This window comes from Microcaecilia unicolor, chromosome 5, assembly GCF_901765095.1.
Source record: "Microcaecilia unicolor chromosome 5, aMicUni1.1, whole genome shotgun sequence".
NCBI lineage: Eukaryota > Metazoa > Chordata > Amphibia > Gymnophiona > Siphonopidae > Microcaecilia > Microcaecilia unicolor.
Window position 1 is genome coordinate 291,965,544 of NC_044035.1, and position 22,981 is coordinate 291,988,524.

At 43.3% G+C, this 22,981-nt stretch overlaps 2 protein-coding genes across 3 annotated transcripts in view; one reads left to right on the top strand and one right to left on the bottom strand.

The window, feature by feature from the left end:
- The window catches only part of MRPL39 (mitochondrial ribosomal protein L39), a 38,937-nt gene that overhangs the window by 11,005 nt on the left and 4,951 nt on the right, over positions 1-22,981 (bottom strand). The window contains exons 1-5 of one of the 2 annotated variants that reach the window (XM_030204263.1): positions 16,922-17,003; positions 15,971-16,168; positions 15,077-15,216; positions 7,813-7,912; positions 173-240 (exon numbers count right to left, since the gene is read on the bottom strand). In XM_030204263.1, coding sequence (XP_030060123.1) covers positions 173-240; positions 7,813-7,912; positions 15,077-15,216; positions 15,971-16,168; positions 16,922-16,973 — 558 coding nt within the window. In that variant the 5' untranslated portion in view covers positions 16,974-17,003. Of the gene's footprint in view, positions 1-172; positions 241-7,812; positions 7,913-15,076; positions 15,217-15,970; positions 16,169-16,921; positions 17,004-22,981 lie in introns of those variants that run through there. The other variant, XM_030204264.1, reaches the window with a different exon arrangement.
- The window catches only part of JAM2 (junctional adhesion molecule 2), a 98,940-nt gene continuing 93,098 nt past the window's right edge, over positions 17,140-22,981 (top strand). The window contains exon 1 of the mRNA XM_030204266.1: positions 17,140-17,232. Coding sequence (XP_030060126.1) covers positions 17,160-17,232 — 73 coding nt within the window. The 5' untranslated portion in view covers positions 17,140-17,159. The remainder of the gene's footprint in view (positions 17,233-22,981) is intronic.

Sequence of the window (22,981 nt, forward strand, 5' to 3'; positions counted from 1 at the left end):
CCACATTCCTTTTCCCAACCCATTTACGATCATTGTGGATGTGTAGTGAAACATGCTTTTCTTTATGCTGACCATATTTTTTACAGTACTAGCTTTAGTGCTTCCTAATTGGAGCACTTCTCTGCTTTTAAGGAAGGAGTATGTGATGACAAGAGTTAGGGCTTACTCTTACCGCTGATGGTGACCATCCATCAAGTTTTTTGTCCAGAATGACATCATAGCAAAAGGCTCCAGAGATGACTGCAAATCGCATCCAGCCAAAAACAAAAAAAATTGTCAACAATCAAAGAAGTGTCTTACATAATAAATATTACATCTTCAAATAAAACCAAGACACTACATCATTACAATCCTAATGCATGCATCCAATATGCCCAATAGTTTGTTTTGCCTTGTTACTATTAACAGCCTTAATACTCAATATGTGATAGCAGAAAAAGACCGACTGAATTATCTAGTCTGCACAAAAATAATATACTTCAACTACCAGCTTAGAAGTTGCATTGCTTGTGGTATAGCATTTACCTTGCCAAATTTTGTTTTTCTCCACCTTGTTTCTTTACTCACCACTCAACCGCCCCCTCGAGTCCAGGTAGATGAGCAAACAGCATTCCATATTTAACCCAGACCCATTCCACATCTTACATCCACATATAAACAACTCCCAAAATTAGAAAGACAGATGCCCAGTTATTTCTGTCTAAGTTACAAGGATATTTCCCATTACCAGCCACAGAAGCCTGAAGAATATCACTCCTTATCGACTCAGTATTTTTTTCTTCCTCAGTTCTCTATTCTTTTGGGCAGATGAGCATACAGGACCACACACTTAATTCAAACACCTTTTCCCTAACTCTTATAGCCAAGCTTTATAATAATCTAAACTTGTCAAAGAAACGAGAACGGTTGCTGCCCAAAAATCCTGCCTTCTAGGTGACTCAAGTCCTTGAGGAACTGTAACCTGCCACAACCTGCTGGTACCAATATGGGGGCTCATTTTCAAAGAACTTAGCCTTACAAAGTTCCATAGTAACCTATGGAACTTTGTAAGGCTAAGTGCTTTGAAAATACGCCTCATGGTTGGTCTCTGAAGTATTGCAGACACTAAGTTGTTGATCTGTAATGAGTGTTTTCCACAGATAGTGTGGCTAAATTCCCCTGCTAAATGACAATGTCATCCAGCAGATCCCCTGTACTAAGTCTACTGAGCATGCACAGGTATTGTTCAGTTCACCTTTATTTACTATACCGTAAATAAATTAAAATATCTAAGCAGTTTGCAAAACATCAGATGGTCAAGGGTTAAGGAAAAGGGAACACACAATAAGGGGGCCTAGGTTACAATCAATATTATAAGAAAAGAGGGATAAACTACTTATAAGATACAAAAGAAGGGGAAGGAGTGCACAAAAGACAATTGTGATAAAGAAGGCTAAAAGAGAATATGAAAAAAAACTTGCCACAAATGCAAAAACTCATAGTAACAACTTTTTCAAGGACATCAGAAGCAGAAAACTTGTGAGGGAATCCATGAGACCGTTAGATCATGAAGGAGCAAAAGGGACACTCAGGGAGAACAAGGCCATGGTGGAGAGACTGAATGAATTCTTTGCTTCAGTCTTTACAGAAAAAGATGTAAGAGATCTACCTGGTACGGAAATGGTTTTCAAGGGTGACGATGTGGAGAAACTGAAAGAAATTCCAGTGAACCTGGAAGATGTACTGAGCCAAATCGATAAATTAAAGAGTAGTAAATCACCTGGACCGGATGTCATGCACTCTAGAGTACTGAAAGAACTCAAACATGAAATTATTGATCTGCTGTTAGTAATCTGTAACCTGTCATTAAAATAGTCAGTAGTACCTTTAGAATGGAGGATGGCCATTGCAATGCCAATTTTTAAAAAGGGTTCCAAGGTTGATCCAGGAAATTAGAGATCAGTAAGCCTGACTTAAATGATGGGCAACATACTGGAACTATTATAAAGAATAAAATTACAGAATACAAAGACAAACGTGGTTTAATTGGACAGAGTCAGCATGGATTCAGCCAAGTGAAGTCTGGCCTCACCAATTTGCTTTATTTCTTTGAAGGCGTGAATACACAAGTGAATAAAGGTGAGCCGTTTGATGTAGGAGTACCTAGATTTTCAGAAAGCTTTTGACTAAGTTCCATATGAGAGACTCCTGAGCTTTTGACAAAGTTCCTTATGAAAGAGTCCGGAGAAAATCAGAGTCTTGGATAGGAAGCAATGTTATGTTGTGAATTAGGAATTGGTTATTGCACAGAAAGCAGAGGGTAGGGTTAAATAGCCATTTTCCCCAATGGAGAATAGTGGAGTGCTGCAGAAATCTGTACTGGGATCAGTGCTATTTAACATTTATAAATTATCTGAAAATCAGGGTCACCGAGAGGGGGACAGGGGTGACAAAATTCCCCAGGCCTGGCCTCCAAGGAGGGACCAGTGCTGGCCATGGAAACCTAGATGTGCCCTCCTCAGTCCGATATCACTGTCTTCCTTCCCGCCTTCCATTTAGCGGTCCTCCATCCTTTCTGCAGGTGTCAATGGCAGTAAGCTGCCTCTGGCTGGCCCTAGAAGCATTCCCTCTGCTGTGTCCTGCCTCCTCTGACACAACTTCCTGTGTCTGCGTAAGTGAGACACAGCAGAGGAAATGCTTCCAGGGCCAGCCAGAGGTAGCATGCTCTCCTTATTGACGCTACTGGCAGCCCGCAGAAACAATGGAGGACCACTGAAAAGGAGGAAGGAAGGACGACAGCAATACAGGACCATGGTTGGGGGGGGCGGGGGAAAGAAGGATAAAAGATGCCAGCCCGTGTGCATGGAGGGAGAGAGATGCCAGTAAGCAGGCAAGGAGGAGAGGGACAAAGATGGCAAACCATGGGGGTGGAGGCAGCGGTGGGTCCCTTAAGACTGTTTGCCCTAGGCCCAACTTTGTCAATGGCCCTGCTGGAAATCGGAACAAGTGAAGTTATTAAATTTGCAGATGACATGAAACTACTTCAAGTTGTTAAAACACATGCGGACTGAAAAATTGCACGAAGACCTTAGGAAATTTGAAGACTGTGCATCCAAATGGCACATGAAATTTAATGTGGACAAATGCAAAGTGATGCACATTGGGAAGAATAATCCAAATCGTAGTTACCTGATGCTAGAGTCCACCTTGGGAGTCAGAACCCAAGACAAAGACCTAGGTGTCATTGTAGACAGTATGCTGAAATCTTCTGCCCAGTGTGCTGCAGTGGCCAAAAAAAGCAAACAGGATGCTAGGAATTATTAGGAAAGAGATAGTAAATAAGACCAAGATTATTATAATGCTTCTGTACTGCTCCAGGGTGCAACCTCACCTTGAGTATTGCATATAATTTTGGTCACCAAATTTCAAAAAATATATAGCAGAATTAGAAAAGGTTCAAAGAAGAGAGACCACAACGATAAATGGGACGGAATTTCTCTCAAATGAGGAAAGGTTAAACAGGTAAGAGCTCTTCAGCATGAAAAGAGATGACTCAGGGGAGACATGTTTGAGGTCTATAAAAATCCTGAGTGGTGTAGAATGGGTGAAAGTGAATCGATTTTTCACTCTTTCAAAAAGTACAAAGACCAGGGGACACTCAAAGAAGTTACATGAAAATACTTTTAAAACAAATAGGGGGAAATATTTTTAAGCTCTGGAACTCGTTGCCGGAGGATGTCCTAATGGTAGTTAGCAAATCTGGGTTAAAAAAAGAAGTTTTGGACAACTTCCTGGAGTAAAAGTCCATAGTCTGCATGCCCGGGATTGCTAGCACGGAATGTTGCTAATAATTGGGTTTCTGCCAGGTACTTGTGAACTGGATTGCCACTGTTGGAAGAAGGAAACTGAGTTAAGATGTTTTTTGTAATTCCTGATGTCAGTATCAGTTTTCTCTTATATTTTGTATCTTGCCTTGAATCTCATATCGAGAGAGTTTGTAGATGACAAGTCTTTTTATAACATAACATTGGTCTGACCCAGAGGCCAATGCACAAAGTTTACCGTGCTAGGAAATGTCTAATTTTGACTGGTTCTATTCAGTTTAGCATGCATGTTATTTTGTGAGTAATGTATAAAGGAGTTCTGTGTCCATCTTACTGATCGCAATAGCAGGCAATGATAATCCTATGTAAATGTATTACAAAAAGCTGATCAGTATTAAAATTAGCATTCCAAGCAGCTGTTTCTGAGCGATGTACGGAAAGAAGCGCCTACTTTTAAAATGCAAAACTTTCCGCGAGGTCTGGAGCTGTCGTTCTGTGAGGGTGACTTCTGGGAGACGCATTCTGCTCGCATTTTTGAATAGCAAAACTTGTCTGAGAGCACAGAACAGCTTACAGGGGCAGAGAAACAAGTGGAAGAGGAGGGGGGCTTTCAGCAAGGAGGATATTTTTTTCAATAGCAAATTGCTCTGATGCTGGCTCCATCTTCCTTGCCTTCCCTCAGGCTGGCCTGAAAGCCTCCTTGCTAAAAGCCCCCCTCCCCCCAGCTGACATCATAGGGGCTTTATCCCAGTCGACTGGCTGTCTGCTTGTTTCTCTGCCCCCTCCCAGCTGACAACATAGGGGCAGACAGCCAACCGGCTGGGGAAAGGCTGTCAACTGGGTGGGGCAGAGAAACAAGCAGAGAGCCAGTCAACTGAGGGAAAGTCCCTATGATGTCAGCTGGAGGGGGGCTTTCAGTAAGGAGGAGATTCCAAAGCAAAAATCATCGGGGGCAGCCAAGTTGTAGGAGGAAGGTGGAACCAGAATCAGAGCACTGCAGGGGAAGGAAGACAGGGGGACAATGCAGCAAGCAAGCACTGCAGGGGAAAAGGGGGAGAGGACAGCAGCGAGATTCCTGGGCATGTGCAGAACATAGACACTTACCGAGAGACTGTTCTGTGCATATGTTAGGCGCTTTCCCTAATGAGCTGCTTGCTACATTTATGTGAATCTCATTTGCACGCAATCTCCTTTGAGCATCGCTCCTTATTTTCAAAATCATTAACTTCTACCATGGATCTAAACGGACATGGTTTTTAACAGGGACGTTTGAGCATCAGCCCCTCAGTATGGCTATTCTTATGTTCTTATGAGTCCTCCACCTAACGTCCTGACAGTTGGGGGTGCTGTTTCACTATCACATTTTCAATAGTGAGAGACAGGCAAACTCTGTAGGACTCCAGGGAACCTGCCTGTCCCTTGCTATTGAAAACACAATATTGAAGCACCATTAATCACTGGCAGCAATGCAGCTGGAGGACTCCCGCTCAGCTTAGAGGGAACAGTGTTGAAGACTACCACTGTCGGGGGTTTATTAGACTATGGGTTTAGGCATAAGCGATACAGAAAGAGCCTAATCAGCTGTCATGACCAATGAGTGGAGAGTATTAGGGCAAGGGAGATCATTTTGACTTCTCTCTTGAGAAAGAGAGTTAGTTTGCGAACACTGAGAATGGGCCCATCATCTTGACTATTTTGGAATCAGGAAGAACCTAAAGCAGAATCCTCTGCTGTTTTGAGATGGGGGAACTTCCTTAACTGCTCTGTTGCAAATCAGGGCATCAAGCGCCACAGCCAGAACAGATACACGATGACAAGGGTTATAGAGGCAAACCTGAATCTGGAGATGGGAGGTCTGCGTAGAAAATTAAATTTCTCTCTCTGCCTGACTAGGCTGAGGACCACTGATCCACAATGACTGCAGGCCAGGCATCCCTAAAGTGGAGGAGCCTGCCCCCCACTGACAAATTATCAAAAATCGGGATTAAATTTGAGATTAGAAGTTGCAGTAGTTGCTGGTTGTTTGCATTCACAGGACCTCTGCCTCTGTGTGCACGACTGAGCAAGATGGTATTGGGAGGGCAATTGGGCGTAACCCGAGAACCATCTCCTGAGAAAGAACTGCTGATGGTAGGGCCTCCTGTAGGCAGACTGTGCAAGTCTTCTAGACTGAGAAGACTGTTTGGATAGTTATGAAAACAATTCCTGCGGAGTAGAACAGTTGTCCTTAAATTTGTGAGACTGTCCCCAAGGTTTGTTGCCCAGGCAAGGCACAACAGCAAGTCAGTCATGCAAGACTGATGGGCACCGCAATGAGCCAATAAGTTACGTCATAGATATCATAGGTGTAGCGGAGCAGGTGGTACATGGCTTCCTGCAGGAGAAAGAGTTGGAAGAACTTGTCTTATTCGAGGATCCCTCAAGATGCCATGTGAGGAAAGGAGGTTTTTTTTATCTTTTTTCTAATTTTGCTTTAAAGGATGTGGTTACCCTTTCTTCTATATGCTTTAAAAAAATGTAAGTGTTAGAAGAGTTATCTAGTGAGCTTCTTTTACTGAGAGGAGGAGAGCTGTGACTGTTGGGGAGCAAGGAGCGACTCGATTGAAGGGAGGAGGGACTTGGTCCAGCGCAGGAATATCTGTGCATGCTCAAGAGAAACCAAAGGCTTCTTCTGAGTGGAGAAGAGCTCTGGCACGATGAATCTGTCAGATGTAGGCATACAATTTAGTGATGTTATTTCCCTTGCTTGTCTGAATGGAATACTAGCACCAACTTGCCTGGCGCATGGCCTAAAATACCATTTTCATGTTTATCACCTCTCTGCTACTACTACTACTTAACATTTCTAAAGCGCTACTAGAGTTACGCAGCGCTGTACAATTTACATAGAGGGACAGTCCCTGCTCAAAGAGCTTACAATCTAGTAGACAAGTGAACGGTCAAATTGGGGCAGTCTGGATTTACTGAACGGTAAGAGTTAGGTGCCAAATGCAGCAATGAAGAGGTGGGTTTTAAGCAGAGACTTGAAGATGGGCAAGGAGGGGGCTTGGCGTATGGGCTCAGGAAGGTTGTTCCAAGCATAGGGTGAGGCGAGGCAGAATGAGCGGAGCCTGGAGTTGGCGGTGGTGGAGAAGGGTACAGAGAGGAGGGATTTGTCCTGTGAACGGAGGTTTCGGGCGGGAACGTAAGGGGAGATGAGGGTAGAGAGGTAGTGAGGGGCAGCAGACTGAGTGCATTTGTAGGTAAGAAACAGAAGCTTGAATTGAATGCGGTATCTGATTGGAAGCCAGTGAAGTGACCTGAGGAGAGGTGTGATATGAGTATATCGGTTCTGGCGGAATATAAGACGTGCAGCAGAGTTCTGAACAGATTGAAGGGGGGATAGGTGGCTAAGTGGGAGGCTCACCTGCAAGGGACGGATTGGAGTTCTTTACAAAACTGCAACCATCCAACCCAGTTCCTACCACTCACACAGAATAAAACAAGTCACATCAGGCCTATCCTACCTACTTCACCTCCCTCCCAGTGCAGCACCTCAAAACCTCAGTCATAATGTAATGAATCCGTTCTTGAACATAAAAGGGAAGGAAATGACAGATGTTTTCACACACAAAAAAAAATACAGTGACCACAATTAAAATATTACTTGTAATATGTTGTTTTGGGTTTTTTTTTCTTTCTGAGAGTCTATATTCTCAGACTTCATGGCTCCTAACCCCAATGTACAGAGGTTGGTTCACATGGTTTGGCCTCCGCCCATTTGGTTAAAATATCTCAAATCTCCACACATTCTCTTAACTGCTTTTTTGTGCAAATATAGGAGGCAAAATACCTGCATATCATCATCCAGTTACATTTTCCAGGTACAAAATTCACTTCTTGATGTTAAAAACAAAACAGAAAAAAATGCCTGGCTCCCTGCTATTGTAAGAGCCCTACACAAGCAATACACATAGTAATACCAAGAGAAAAGGCTGGTATTGTTTACCAAGGTTCATGCTGTCCATACCTGGCACCTCTGGCGCTCGCACCAGCTCCACAATGTACTCATCTTTGAAAGCCTGCTCTAACACACAGCCCAGTAACATGGCACAGGAACGCCAATAAGCCTAAAATAAATCACAGTTTGTCAGATCCTACTTTTGGGAAATCACAGCCTAGGTTACAAACTAAAATTTCACCATTTGGAGTTTGGTTATTGACATAACTTAGAAGTCTCTGACCCTCATATCACAAAATGGAGACTCTCTCCCCCTTGCTACATAGAATAATAACTTTTTCTTTACATAATTATTTGAAACTTGGACGCCTTCACTCTTGACAACTTTTGGAATCTAGACAATCAGAAGTAGCCACCTCATCTGGAGAATGAACAAGACTTGCGAATACTATTTACTGAGAAATTGGACATCTTAAAATGGGAGAAGAAGCCAGAAAGTTCTTAAAGTTAATTCTGTTCTTTTTATTTAATTAAATCAAAGCTGTTTATATACAGGAGTAGTATTTGGTGGAAAAATACCATTTGAAAAATAGGTTTTACAAAAGCGTATTTTCCATTGTGAAGGTCCAAAAGAGCTGTTACTTCTTCACCCCCTCCCCCCAAACCTCACAGGCACATGTCATAATTTATGAGTGGTTACCTGACTTAACCAACGTGGAACCCAGCTGCTAGTGCTAATGTTTAAAAAGGAGATAGAGCAACTTTTAAACTAGATCACTGGGAAAAGATGACAAAGGCACAGGAGCATGTGCTTCATAGTGAGGTAGAATATCTCAAAAGACAAGATGTGATAAAGAAGAAGCAACCAAGGTGAATCTAAATACATGTGCAGACAGTGCTAAATTATGCCAAATTACCTGCCAACTGTGAGAGATTGTGAATTCAATTTTAAAATATACTTTGAATTGTCTATATGACAATGGCAGAAGCCTATAAAATCAAAAATGAAACTTTATGGTTTTTACAAAGACTGTTGAAGTCATAACAATTAAGATTGTCAGACACGTGCACCAAGACTCCTGAAGAAGGCACTTTCAGTGCCAAAACATGGTACCGTGTGTTAAGTCATCCTCTATTAAAATTTGTAATCCATTTTGAGTGCCCTGGGTCTGTTTTGAAGAGCCTGAATCTGATCCCATTCCTCTATTTCCTCTGTGACTCCTCGTGGGACATTGGTGTTCTTTCCACTTCAGTGTTTTTTTTCTAGAGTTAGAATGTATGGCATTAAACAAAAATATAGCCATCACAAGCATCTCAGAAACTAAGTGGAAAGAGATAACCAATAGGACACTAGGATATTGGAGTGCAAATTATATGGAAGTGAAGGGCAGGTCAAACCAGTGGAGGGGTGGCATTATATGCTAAGGATAGTACAGAGTCAAGCAGGATAAAAGTCTCACAGAAAACAAAATACACTACAGAAACAGTTCCATGAGACTCAAAAACATCTAGCTCAGGAGGCATATTGCCATCTACCTGGCTTGGATGAGGCAAAGGACAATCAAACAGTAAAAAATTAGAAAAATAAATAAAAACAGCAGCACAATATTAATGGGTGATTTCAATTATCCTGGTATTGATTGGGTAAATTTCTCAATGCTAGAGACGCAAAATTTCAAGATGTCATAAATGACTACTCTATGTAATAGCTAGTCCTGAACCGATAAGTGTCTAATCTAACCCAAACTGAGAAGCAGGATTTTGTATAACATGTTTTGATGGTAGAGCCACTTGGCAACAGTGATCATGAAGTCATCAAATTTAACATAATCACCAAGTGATGGACAATAAGGAAAAATACTATCGTAGCATTTAACTTTAAAAAGGGAGACAGTAACAATGCAAAGCAGAATATTTTTTTACAGCTCGTGTCTCTGGTTTTGGCAATGGGGGCCACCATATTTTTTTTTTTTAATTATTTATTTATAATTTCAACATTAATTTACAAGCATTACATCTTGTTACGGAAATACAGAGCAGAAACAATAAACATTAGGAATTTACCTACTCTTAACATTCAGAGATAAGTAAAACGAGGAAAAATATAGCTCTTTCTTAGACCACCTACTGATAAGAAATAGGGGGCGTTAAGTAACACTGGTGGAAATTATTATAAATACAAGAAAATATTATAAACAAAAGTGGCCTGGGACACTTCACTTGAATTTTTTTCTCAATCTTGATCTTTCTTATATTCAGAGACTATTTGGTCACTTTCTTCATTTCAAGAAAAACTTTCAACTGTTCCGGTTCAAAGAAGACATATTCTTCTCTAAATAATTAACCAAACATTTACAAGGATAAGACAAAATAAATCTTGCCCCCAACAATCGTGTCTCTTCTCTAAGAGCCAAAAATGCTTTTCTTCTATCTTGTGTGGTTTTCACCACATCCGGGTAGATCCATATCCTATCTCCGAGGAAAAGTTTTGTTGAATTTTTAAAGAACATTTTTAAAATGGAGTTCAAATCCTGTTCAAAGACCAACGATACAAGTAATGTTCTCCTTTGGAAAATCTCGGTTACAGAATGTTCTAGAAGAGCTGTTAAATCTTGCAGTCCCTGTAATTCCTTCAATTTCTCCCCACGCTTTAGATCAGGTAAATAATACATTTTGTTAACTGGGGGAATTAAATCCGGGGAGTATTGAAGGTTTTCCGTCAGATATTTTTTAAACATAGCCAGCGCGTTTATTTCAGAGGAAACAGGAAAATTCAAAAATCGTAAGTTCAAACGCCTGTTATGATTTTCAAACTGCTCTATCTTTCGGTGTACCATCAGTTTATCTTTTACCAACAAATCGGTTTTTACTTTTAGAGTAGACAATTCCTGTTGAACAGCACCATTAATTTTTTCTGAGTCTTTTTTAAAAGTCTCTAATGCAGATGTTAAAGAGTCCAATTTACTCACGATTGGAGCAACGGTAATGGTCAACGTCTGTATAGCCTTCCAAATAGAATCCAAAGTAACCGCCTCAGGAACTTTTAGTTCAACTTTGTGTAACTCTCCCAGTGTCTCAGCCTGGGCTCCGGCAACAAGGTCTCCTCTCACGCCATCTCCGGACGCCTCCAGGAAATCTAGCCCACTTCTGAGAGCTGCTGGGCAAGGCGGAGGATTGATCTCTGGTGAGGATAATGATGTTTCTACTCCCTGTAGAAAAGACGATCCACCAACGTCTCCTACTGCGGGAGTTTGACTCGAACCAGACTGCCGTGGAGTGCTGGTAGTATATCTGTCTAGCGTCATCTGAAATAGAGGAGTTTCCGGGTTTGTCGCCAGTAAGCCCTTTACTGCTCCTTTCCGCTTAGTGTGCGGCATGTTTAAAGAATACAAACAGTTTCTTTACTCATAGGAGTACCAAAAACTTAGCCACCAGGGAAAGATTCAGAGACGCTGCAGAGCTTCCACCAGCTCAACCGCCATCTTGACACGCCCCCAGGGCCACCATTTTTTTTAAATTTCCATGTAGAAAAAAAGAAGGAAAATATTTTCCATAAATGAGATGAGCCACAAAACCAAAATACGCTCATATTTTCTCATTTCAAACTTTTTCTATTTAAGAACGATAGAATGTTTTTACATTATGGTTCCAAGAGAGTTTTTTTATTGATATTGTTTAGAACCAAGGCGGAACTGGATCAAACAATCAGCAGTCACACTGATGTTTAAGGAAAGGTATGGTGTGCAAGTTTCTACTTGATTTATATATCACTAACCACCCTGTTTACTAAATCAAACTAGCGGCTGCCACACGGTAATACTGACATATCCCATTTGAAGAAAATGGGCTGTATCGGCATTACCGCAACACTATTTTTAAAAATATTATTAATGAATGTTATTATAGTTTGTAATAAGTTTATGTATTCATTATGAGTATGCTATAGTTGATAATGCTGTTTCTCTGGTATTTCTTTTATGTTTTCATGCAATTATGTTTATCATTTATTTTTAAAGTTATCCATCTGGTATTTTTTATGGAATTGTGTTTATATTTTAGTTCATCTTGTGACCCCCTGACACAGGCATGTGCTTACGCCGAAAACGCAGCTGTGTCGGGTCCTGATTGCATGCTGGAAATAAAAGAGTTTTATGGCTCCCATTTATCTTTGTAGACTCCTTATTTTGGTTTTAGATTTCCATGTAAATATCTGGCAATGTATCAAGGAAGTAAGGGAAAATTAGGTTCTTACCTTGGTAATTTTCTTTCCTTTAGTCATAGCAGATGAAGTCATTACATAAGGGTTGTGTCCATCAACCAGCAGGGGGGGAGATAGAGAGCACTCAACTTTTCACAGTGCCTCATGGCCAGCCAGCTCCACTGCCTCTTCAGTATTTGAAGCTTCCAAAGCAGTATGGCAAACCGCAATGGGAATAACATGAACTTTCCTCACAGCGAACGATGGCCCCTTAACAAGGGCATGAACTCAAAAGGAGGGAATGAACACATCCTCCTGGAGGGAATAAACTCGTCCTCCTTACTGTATAACTGGAGGGGATACACACAACCTCCTGGAGGGAATAAACTCATCCTCCCAAAACATAAACTGGAGGGAATGGACTCATCCTCCTATAAGTGAACATGAATCCTGAAGACTGTTTTCCAACTTTCTCCCAAGGAAGGAACTTCAGGAAACAAGAACAGAACCTGAAACAGATTCACCGCATACAGACAATCATACAGGGAGGGCTCATGGCTTCATCTTCTGTGACTAAAGGAAAGAAAATTACCAAGGTAAGAACCTAATTTTCCCTTCCTTGTCATCAAGCAGATGAAGCCATTACGTATGGGATGTAACAAAGCAATCCCTATATAGGGTGGGAACAGGTCACACCACGCGCTAGCACTTGTGCTCCAAAACGCGCATCCCTCCTAGCAGCCACATCCAGCCTGTAATGTCGGGCAAAAGAGAGCTTAGAAGCCCATGTTGCTGCACTGCATATCTCTTGACGAGAGAGTGCTCCAGTTTCAGCCCAAGAGGAAGAAATCGCTCTGGTAAAATGCACCTTAAAGGCTACAGGCGGAGACCGGCCGGCAAGCAGATAAGCTGAAAAGATAAGTTTCTTTGAGCCAGCGGGCAATAGTGGCTTTAGACGCTGGAGACCCTCTGCGAGGACCTGATAGCAAAACAAACAGATGATCATAGATCCTGAAAGAGATAGTAACTCGCAGATACTGCAGCAGAGTCCTGCGCACATCCAACAGGTGCAACTGCCCAAAAGATTCTGGAAACTCCTCCTTATCAAAGGAGGGCAAGAAAATAGGCTGGTTTAGGTGAAACGCTGAAACCACCTTAGGCATGAAGGAAGGCACGGTCCGAACCTTGACCCCGGACTCTGAGAATTGCAGAAATGGGTCTCTACAGGACAGCGCCTAGAGCTCTGACACCCGTCTCGCCGAAGTAATGCCCACAAGAAAAACGGCCTTTAGTGTCAAATCTTTCTCCGATGCTCGCTGAAGCGGCTCAAAAAGAGAAGCCTGCAGGGCCTTCAAAACTAGCCCCAGGTTCCAAGCTGGACAGGGTGCTCGCACGGAAGGCCGGAGCTGAACCACCCCACTAAGAAACTGTGCCACATCTGGATGAGCAGCTAAAGGCACGCCTTCAACCTTACCACGAAGGGAGGCCAACGCTGCCACTTGCACCCGCAGGGAATTATAGGCCAAGCCTATTTGTACACCATCCTGCAAAAAGTCCAGAATCGGCGAGACAGGAGCCCGCATGGGTGTGATCGCTTTTGAAGCACACCAAGACTCAAACTGGCGCCAAATCCTGGCAGCGTCCGCTGCATACTGAAGAGGCAGTGGAGCTGGCTGGCCATGAGGCACTGTGAAAAGTTGAGTGCTCGCTATCTCCCCCTGCTGGTTGATGGACACAACCCATACGTAATAGCTTCATCTGCTGATGACAAGGAAATAAGTATTCTGACTCTTCATATCTGGAACGTTTTTGGTTGATAAACAAATAAACTGCACCACAGAGATTTAGCAAGCTATCTCCTTCATTTTTTAATTATTTTTTTCTTTTTTTTTTCTTTGATTGGTGTGTAGGTAGCTGGTGGATGTGAATTTGGCATGAACAAAATAGTTGTTCTCTTTTTCTATTTGTACATTGCATTGAGTCTTAGTTCCACAGGCTTTGAGTTCTTTTCTCTCCCTGATGTGGGCTGTATTTTGTATTGGTTAAGTGGTGAAGGGCTGTTCCTTGATTATCTGTCTTGCAATTGATTCAGTTTCCATTATCTACATTTCTGAAACTCATACCAGTGGCGTAGCCAAGGGTGGGCTTGGGTGGGCCCAGGCCCACCCAGCAGCAGCATATCTATGATGTGGCTGGCAGGGATCCCAAAGTCCCACCATCCGAAAACTCCCAACAACTGTCCCTCCTTTATACCTTGTAAATAGCAGATCTTCACCTGCAGTGACTGATGCATACTGCTCATACCAACACCACAGCCTTTCCTCTGATGTATTCCCGCCTATGCGGAAACAGGAAGTTGCATCAGAGGGAAGGCTATGGGGCCAACATGAGCAGTATGTATTAGTTGCTGCATGCTGCTGGTGAAGATCTGTTATTTAAAAGGTATGCGGGGGGGGGGGGGGGGTTTGAGAGACCATATGGCATGCAGGTGAGAGGAGAGACCAAATCACCTGTGGGATGGGGCATGGTTCTTCTGCCCACCCATCTTGGGCCCAGGCCCACCTAAAATTGGGTGTCTGGCTACGCCCCTGACTCATACAGAGAAAAAAAACAAGCGAAGACCGACAAACTGACAAAATCAGAAAGAACACACTAAAAGCAACAGCTGCCACGATTAAAAATTGGCACATGGCCTAGAAACTGTTTAGAAACACCATCTTGGAAGCTCAGACCAAATCCACTCTATACTATGAGTGAACAGCCCAAATATTTTTCTGTTTTGTTTCCCATGTCATTTGTATGACTTTTCTTTTTGCACTCTTTTCATTCAGGAGCAATATCATTAATAATGTGTACTCTTATGGAAAGAATGCACACTACTGAGAAATAGTGAGTACTATTTACAACAGAAAATTAAATTATTGTTGTTTCACACAAAAATAATGCACATCATTTCAAACAAATGCACATCCCTATTCTATGCAATAATAAAGGTAGAAAGAAGACCAAAAAGACTGTCACATAGGTAAATGGTGCAATGAAAGACTATTAAAGCTAAAGGATGTCTTTCAAAAAAGACAGAAAAAAAGGCTGACAATAAAGCAGGGCCAAAAGAGAATTTGAACAGAAGCTTACTTTATTCACTTCCTCTGGATTCTCATCTTTGAAAGTCAGGAACTGAATTTCACAAGATTTGGTCAAAGGTCTGTACATGTCCCAGATTTCTCCGTCCACTAGAGCAAGGACAGATTGCTCACAATGCCATTCGCTGAGATCTGAGCGAGAAAGAGAAAACATTAGGCTAATTCAGCGCTCACTAGATATGCACAACTGGGGTAAATGGTCTAAAAAGTATTTATTTCAGATTATAACAGCCAGCAATGTGATTTGCTGATCATGTGTTTGTTGCATTAAAGATCTGAGCCCTGCTTCACAAAGCTGTCACTCTACAAACACATGTATAGGGTCATGAGTGATCTCCAACACTGTCCCTGCTGCCAGCTCTTCTAAGGAGAAAACTAGAGCCCAACTAGACAAAATGTGTGTTAAGTAGTTTTCTGATGGGTGCTAAGAGAGCCATATTTCATATGTAAGCATTTCATAGACGTGTTTTTAATGATTCACTGTTTTCATTCAGTAGACAGCTGTTATATGTTAGAATATAACAAAATCTTAAGAAAATTTTTTTTTGAGAAAAGATTGTCCAAGGCAGACAAAAGTGTGCAGACAGAAAAGTTTAGGTTTCCAGTTTTAACAGAAGCACTAACTGTCCTTCCACTATATGCAGCACTAATGTTAAAAGCTCAGAAGTGTAACAAGCATCCCTCCCTATCCTATGGTCTAGAGATATGTGTTATTCACAAGCATGAAAACAGAGCTTAGGCAGAGTCAGTACTGTCCAGGGAGAGGGCACACCAAGTCCTATATGGGAGCCTCTGATCAAAGCTCCACTGACACCTTACACATTCATAAGTACCAGTATTTACGTGGAATCCAATACTATGTGGCCTCTGGAATACCTTTACTTACGCATTGCACAGTTATAAGGGGTGGATAACCCCTTGTTCATTACAAAGATGGTGCCAGGATGTGATTTGCCCACATACGTGACCTCAATCTTCTCAATGCGAGGGTACAGGGACTGCTGTCGCTCCTTTTCCCTATGGAAGAGGCTACTGCGCAGCTCTGTATTCCTCACATTGGGCGCCAAGGATGTGCTGAGCAGCCCTGAAATAGCAAACATAGCTTATGTACCCTGGAGAGGACGAACAGAGAATACCAGCAAGAACACTGTACAACATCCTGTGACCTTCCCTGCCTCCCACTGTTAGTTCCACACTTGACACCTGTACAATGGGGAAGCCTGCAGGGAGGGGATCACACTCTCAAAAGGGGGAGGAAGAACAGTCCTGGTGATGCCATAGAAAGGGGATGCACTCTGGAAAAGAAAAAAAAGAGTAGCCCTGGTGTTACCCCATGGTGGCAATACTTTAGTGAAACCCAGGGGGTGGGGTGGGGGAAGCGTTCTCTCAAGAGGGGGAGAGCGTGTCCCTAGTGGTGAAAAAGGGATGGGGGAAGTGGCCCTAATATCCCTGGGGCAGGGCGTTTTTTCAGAAGTGGGGGGGGGGGGGGGGGAGAGCAGCCCTAGTGATACCCGGGGTGGGGACACTCTCTCTAGGGCTTTACCAATTGGATCAAGATTCGCCAACAGGGTTCATCCAGTCTTGGGTATACCCCATTGCATACAAGGACTTGTACTTCTGATCTCCCCCTCTGCATTCCCTATGAAAAGCAAGACTACACGTCCCTACATGCAATGGAGTAAACCCAAGACTTGATTAATCCTGTCGGGTGATCCGGTGATGTCCCACAACTGGGACACTCTCTCCTTGTAGGGTGGGGGGTGGAGTTGGCCCACTAACATCCTGGGATGAAGCCAATCTCTCCCGTGGACCCGATGCTGAGAGGAACAACACTCACTGCTCCCGAGTCCCTGACAGAGCCGAAAGCCGCGCGACCCGGTCACCGCCATGGAAGGATCGGGCAGCTCATACGAATTAAGCCTCGGCCGGAAACTCGTGTCCGGAGCTCAAGTTCCGCTTCAGTCCTACGCCGAAGCACAATCATCAGCCCACCCGCTGTCCTCACAGGAAGACGTTAGATGCTCGCTTGCTGTCTGGAACAAAACCGGATGTATGCTGTAAGACTGGAATAGAACATGTCCATAAGTATTCTGATTGCATGTGAAGGCTGGATTTTGTTGCCGTCCCGTAGCAACGGAGTCAGGGGAGGTCAGTGATTCTGAATAAAATCAATTTGCTTGCTGTTCCATGGGCATCAATACCCTCAAGGAGCGTGTATAAAACAGGAGACGAAGTGACGTCAACCCGTTGAAACCAATAAGGGTAATATCTGTTTCCACTGCCCCGCGCAGCCGTCATCCTTCTACATTCACAACAAAAGCAAACAAACCTATGAACAGTAGCATCTATGTTGATCTTTATTGTTGATAGCGTTTTAATTTAATCTCACATATTTTCAAACTCAGCTTGTGCAGCATACAGATGTACACAGAGGAAGCATAAGAACGGAATAACTTTTCATAGGTTGAGTAGTAATTTGTTATAAATCTGTAATCATTGTGTCATTTGGAGGGGCTGGTTATAGGGACACCCTAACGTGTTATATTCGTGCAGAGATTTTTTTTCTCCTGATAAAGAGCCACTGCAACAGACATTATGTTTTGAGAATCAGGTGCTCAACATTCAGAGTTTCTGTCTATTTACTTATTTATGGCAGTTATATCCCACATTAAACATGCATTTAAAACTTTTTTTTTCCTGTGCCTACATAAAAAAAAAATATGGCATATGGGAACTTGCTGATTTTGTTTTGTGGATTGCAGTGGTATATTATACATATATGAACAAGATAAGCACTCTCTGTGCTTTAAGGAGGAAAGACTTCAGATCTCTGCATTCACATCAATTATCTCCCCGTGAATGACAGACTGCTTAGAATCTCATGATGCAGTATTGAATTGCTCTATAATGAGATACAATCCAGGCTCCTCATAAGTCTGAAAACCTCCTGGGTTACACAACTGTAATGCTTCTAGCTAAATAAGTAATTTAGCGATTTTTCTAGTTATGAATGATTTTCACTTATCTGGGCAGTGATATTATCTCTGGGGTGTGCTGGACAGAGAGCCTCTGTTTCTGGAGAGCTCCTTCAGGAGGTTTTTCCCTATATCAATAACTACCCTTTCTGAATCTGGCTGGTCTTTGCAGAGAGTGTTTATCTTGTTCATATATGTATGGAAGATATATCCAATAGCAAGATTCAGTTGAAAAGTTAATTTAGTGGTATATTATAAAAATGCACTTAATATTTTTTATTACTATTATTTACCCTGTTTCCCCAAAAGTAAGACATCCCCCGAAAATAAGACCTAGTAGAGGTTTTCCTGAATTGGTAGATATAAGGCCTCCCCCAAAAGTAAGACCTAGCAAATTTTTGTTTGAAAGCAGGGCCGCCGAGAGCCAGACAAGGCCACCCCCCCCCCCCACCTGAAGTCGCCGGGCCCCCCCTCCACCCACCCTCCGTCGCTCCCGGAACTAACCTTAAACGCCTCCTTTCACCTTCACAGCAAGCAGCAGCAGGGCAGACCTCTCCTTCCTTCCATGCCCCGCCCTTGCGGACGTTACGTCAGGCGAGGGCGGGTCACGGAATGAAGGAGTGGCCTGCCCTGCTGCTGCTTCCTGCGAAGATGAAAGGAGGCGTTTAAGGTTAGTTCCGGGAGCGACGGAGGGCGGGCAGGCCAACCCCAATGTTTCCCCGAAAAATAAGACAGCCCCTGAAAATAAGACCTAGCGCATTTTGGGGGGCAAAAATTAATATAAGACAGTGTCTTATTTTCGGGGAAACACGGTAAAAAATTAAAGGGAACTGGGACAATATACTCTGTGGTTTTTGCAACTACATTCAAAGCTGTTTACATAGTATATACAGGTACTTATTTGTACCTGGGTCAGTGGAGGGTTAGGTGACTTACCCAGAGTCACAAGCGGCCTTATTTTCGAAAGTGATGGGCGCCCATATTTCGACCCAAATCGGGAGATGGGCGCCCATCTCGCAAAGGTTCCCAAATTGGTATAATCGAAAGCCGATTTTGGGCGTCTTCAACTGCAATCTGTCGCAGAAAGGGCAAAGTTGACGGGGGAGTGTTGGAGGCGTGGTGAAGGCGGAACTGGGGCATGTTTATCGGCCGAGGAGAGATGGGCGCCCTCGGCCGATAATCGAAAAAAAAGGCATTTTTACCGCAATTTGGTGTCACTTTTTGGACCCTTTTTTTTCATGAACAAGTCCCAAAAAGTGCCCTAAATGACAAGATGACCACCGGAGGGAATCGGGGATGATCACCCTGACTCCCCCAGTGGTCACTAACCCCCTCCCACGAAAAAAAAACTTTAACAACTTTTTTTCCAGCCTGTATGCCAGCCCCTCAAATGCCATACCCAGCTCCATCACAGCAGTGATGCATGTCCCTGGAGCAGTTGTTAGTGGGTGCAGTGGACTTCACCCAGGTGGACCCAGGCCCACCCCCCCCTACCTGTTACACTTGTGGTGGTAAATGGGAGCGCTCCCAACTGCCCCCAAAACCCACTGTACCCACATCTAGGTGCCCCCCATCAGCCATAAGTGCTATGGTAATGGTGTAGAGTTGTGGGCAGTGGGTTTTGGGGAGGATTTGGGGGGGCTCAGCACCCAAGGGAAGGGAGCTATGCACCTGGGAGCTATTTAACTTTTTTTTTTTAATTGTTACAAGTGCCCCCTAGGGTGCCCAGTTGGTGTCCTGGCACGTGAGGGGGACCAGTGCACTACGAATCCTGGCCCCTCCCACAACCAAATGCCTTGGATTTGTTCGTTTTTGAGCTGGGCGCCTTCGGTTTCCATTATCGCTGAAAAACGAAACCGCCCAGCACAAATCCGATGCATTTGCCCGGCACAAACCATATTATCGAAAAAAAAGATGGACACCCATTTTTTTCGAAAATACGGTCTGTCTCGCCCCTTCACATACCCATTCTTGGAGATAGGCGCCCATGGAGATGGGCGTTCGCATTCGATTATGCCCCTCAAGGAGCTCCAGTTGGAATCAAAGCTAGTTCCCCAGGATCAACATCTGCTGCACTAACCACTAGGCTACTCATCCACACAGGCATTGATATTGATAGATATTGAATAATGAGGGCAGAGCTACCTTCATGCAGAAGTTCAGAGTCAGTCTAAATGTGCCAACATTGTCCAGTTCAGCACACTGTTAGCCCCAAGTTCATACAAAGGGTCCTGTTTACTAAGCTGCACTGTAGGCTCACTATAGGCTCACTAACTTTTTAGCGCATGCTATTGATAGAGGCACCCATTATATTCCTATGGGTGACTCTTGTTAGCAGCGCACACTAAAATGTTTGCAAGCCTACAGCGTGGCTTAGTAAATAGGGCCAAAAGTTAATTATGTTCAATGGAAAATAAATCTGTTGGCTCAGGCTGCTTGCTATGTAAACATTCCATCATTGTTTCATTACCGCTACCAAGTATTACATATTAAGGGCATTTGCTTTAAATTTTGTTTTAATTAATTTATCCAGTCCATACATGCACATGGTTTTGCTGTCTAAACCCAAAGGTGAATCCTAAGGGTGGTGGAACAATTAGGTATAAACTGTGTTGTTTCTTATTTTACTTGTTTTGGACTGCTTTGGGTCCTACTGATCTGTACATCTGCTGTGTGGAATTTTGAAAGATGGAAATGAGAAAATAAAAATTAAGGGTCCTCTTTACTAAGACACACTAGTGTTTTTAGTGCGCGCCTAAAAGCGCATGCTAAATGCTAGAGACACACATATCTTACTATGGGTGTCTTTAGCATTTAGCACACGCTAAAAATACTAGCTCACCCTTAGCGCTGCTTAGTAAATAGGACCCTAAGTTTTGGATGTACTCTGTAGAAGTTGTTGCTTACTCTTGCAATGTGTGTATGGATGCCTGTTCTGGTGTATGCATTTGATAATATTTGAATAACTGTCTATACTTATGGCTGTGATTTCTGAACAGGCATCATCATTAAAGGAAAGACTTTTAAATGCCCAATTGGGTATATATTCTAATCTCAACTTTGTTAAATGTTTCAGACATATCCATCTGTTTGCTCCCATGATATCACTGAATTCTACTATTCTGTCTCACTATATTTTCAAATGTAAGCCACATTGAACCCAACTTTGCTTGGGATAATGTGAGGGGCATAATCGAAAGGCGCCGGCGAAATAGCTGGCCGGCCATCTCCGGCGCAGCAAGCAGGCGGAGCAACCGTATTTTCGAAAAAGATGGCTGGCCATCTCTTTCTTCGATAATATGGTTGGGCCCGGCCAAATGTCAGAGTTCGCCGGGGTTGAGATGGCCGGCCTCGGTTTTCGGCCATAATGGGAAAAAATGCCGGTGATCTCAAACCCGGCGAAATCCAAAGCATTTGGTCGTGGGAGGAGCCAGCATTTGGAGTGCACTGGCCCCCCTTACATGCCAGGACACCAACCGGGCACCCTAGGGGGCACTTCGAAAAATTAAAAAATATATATACAAATAGCTCCAGGTGCATAGCTCCCTTCCCTTGGGTGCTGAGCCCCCCAAATCTCCCCAAAACCCACAACTCTACACCATTACCATAGCACTTATGACTGAAGGGGGGCACCTAGATGTGGGTACAGTGGGTTTGGGGAGGTTGGAGGGCTCAACACTTACCACCACAAGTGTAACAGGTAGGGGGGGATGGGCCTGGGTCCGTCTGCCTGAAGTCCACTGCAACCAACAAAAACTGTTCCAGGGACCTGCATACTGCTGTCAGGGAGCTGGGTATGATATTTGAGGCTGGCATACAGGCTGGTAAAAAAGATTTTTATTTTTTTAGTGTGGGAGGGGGTTGGTAACCACTGGGGGAGTACGGGGTGGTCATCCCCCATTCCCTCTGGTGGCCATCTGGTGAGTTGGGGCACCTTTTTGAGGCTTGGTCGTAAAAATAAAAGGACCAAGTAAAACTGGCGAAATACTGATTTATGCCGCTTTTGTTTTTTTCCATTATGCACTGAAGCCGGCCATCTGTTAGCCACGCCCATGCCGCCGATACGCCCCCTTGAACTTTCGCCGGCTCAGCAACGGGAAAGCGGCGATGGTATCAAAAAAGCAGCTTTCGATTATACCAATTTTGCCGCTTTTGAGAGATCGCCGGCCATCTCCCGATTTATGTTGGAAGATGGCCGGCGATCACTTTCGAAAATAAGCCTGTGTGTGATGTAAATGTAAAAAAGAAAAAAAGAAATCCTTTATCCTCCACCATTTAAGACACTGCTTATCCAGATGGATGGTGGTGGCACAAGGAAAGCAAGTTTGGTCCAGTGAAGACTAATTCAAAGTAGCCTGTTTCTTAGCTGGGCTTTAGTATTACCATATTGAAAATGTGACCATACCATGCCTCTGTGGTTATGTTCCACTAATAAGTTAAATGATTAACTGGCTTTCTTGAAAGGATTATATAAACTTTGGAGCATGACTAGGGGCACAAACATACACTTATTTATTCAGTATTACAATTTATTATGTACAGCCACAAAACAACCTTTTAAGTGGGTAGTGTTTACTGAGCTCCTTTTATTATTGACCAGATAGAGATAAAAGTTTTCAGTTTTGGCACAGTATAAGTCATCATAAGAACAAAATATAAGAAAACCAATGGACTGCATTAGGGGCTTCTAGCCCATTTAGTTATGTTTAACAAAAGATATCTGCATAAAACAAATATTTATTTTTATTTTGACTTAAAAACCACTTGCCCCTGAAACCAGGGGCGTAGGCACGGGTGGGCCTCGGTGGGCCCAGGCCCACCCACTTAAGCCCAAGGCCCACCCAGGAATGGTGCACCCGAGTCGCTCTGAGGCCCCGCGTGGCATTCCTCCTTCCCTCCCTCGCCCGACCGTCAGCCCTCCT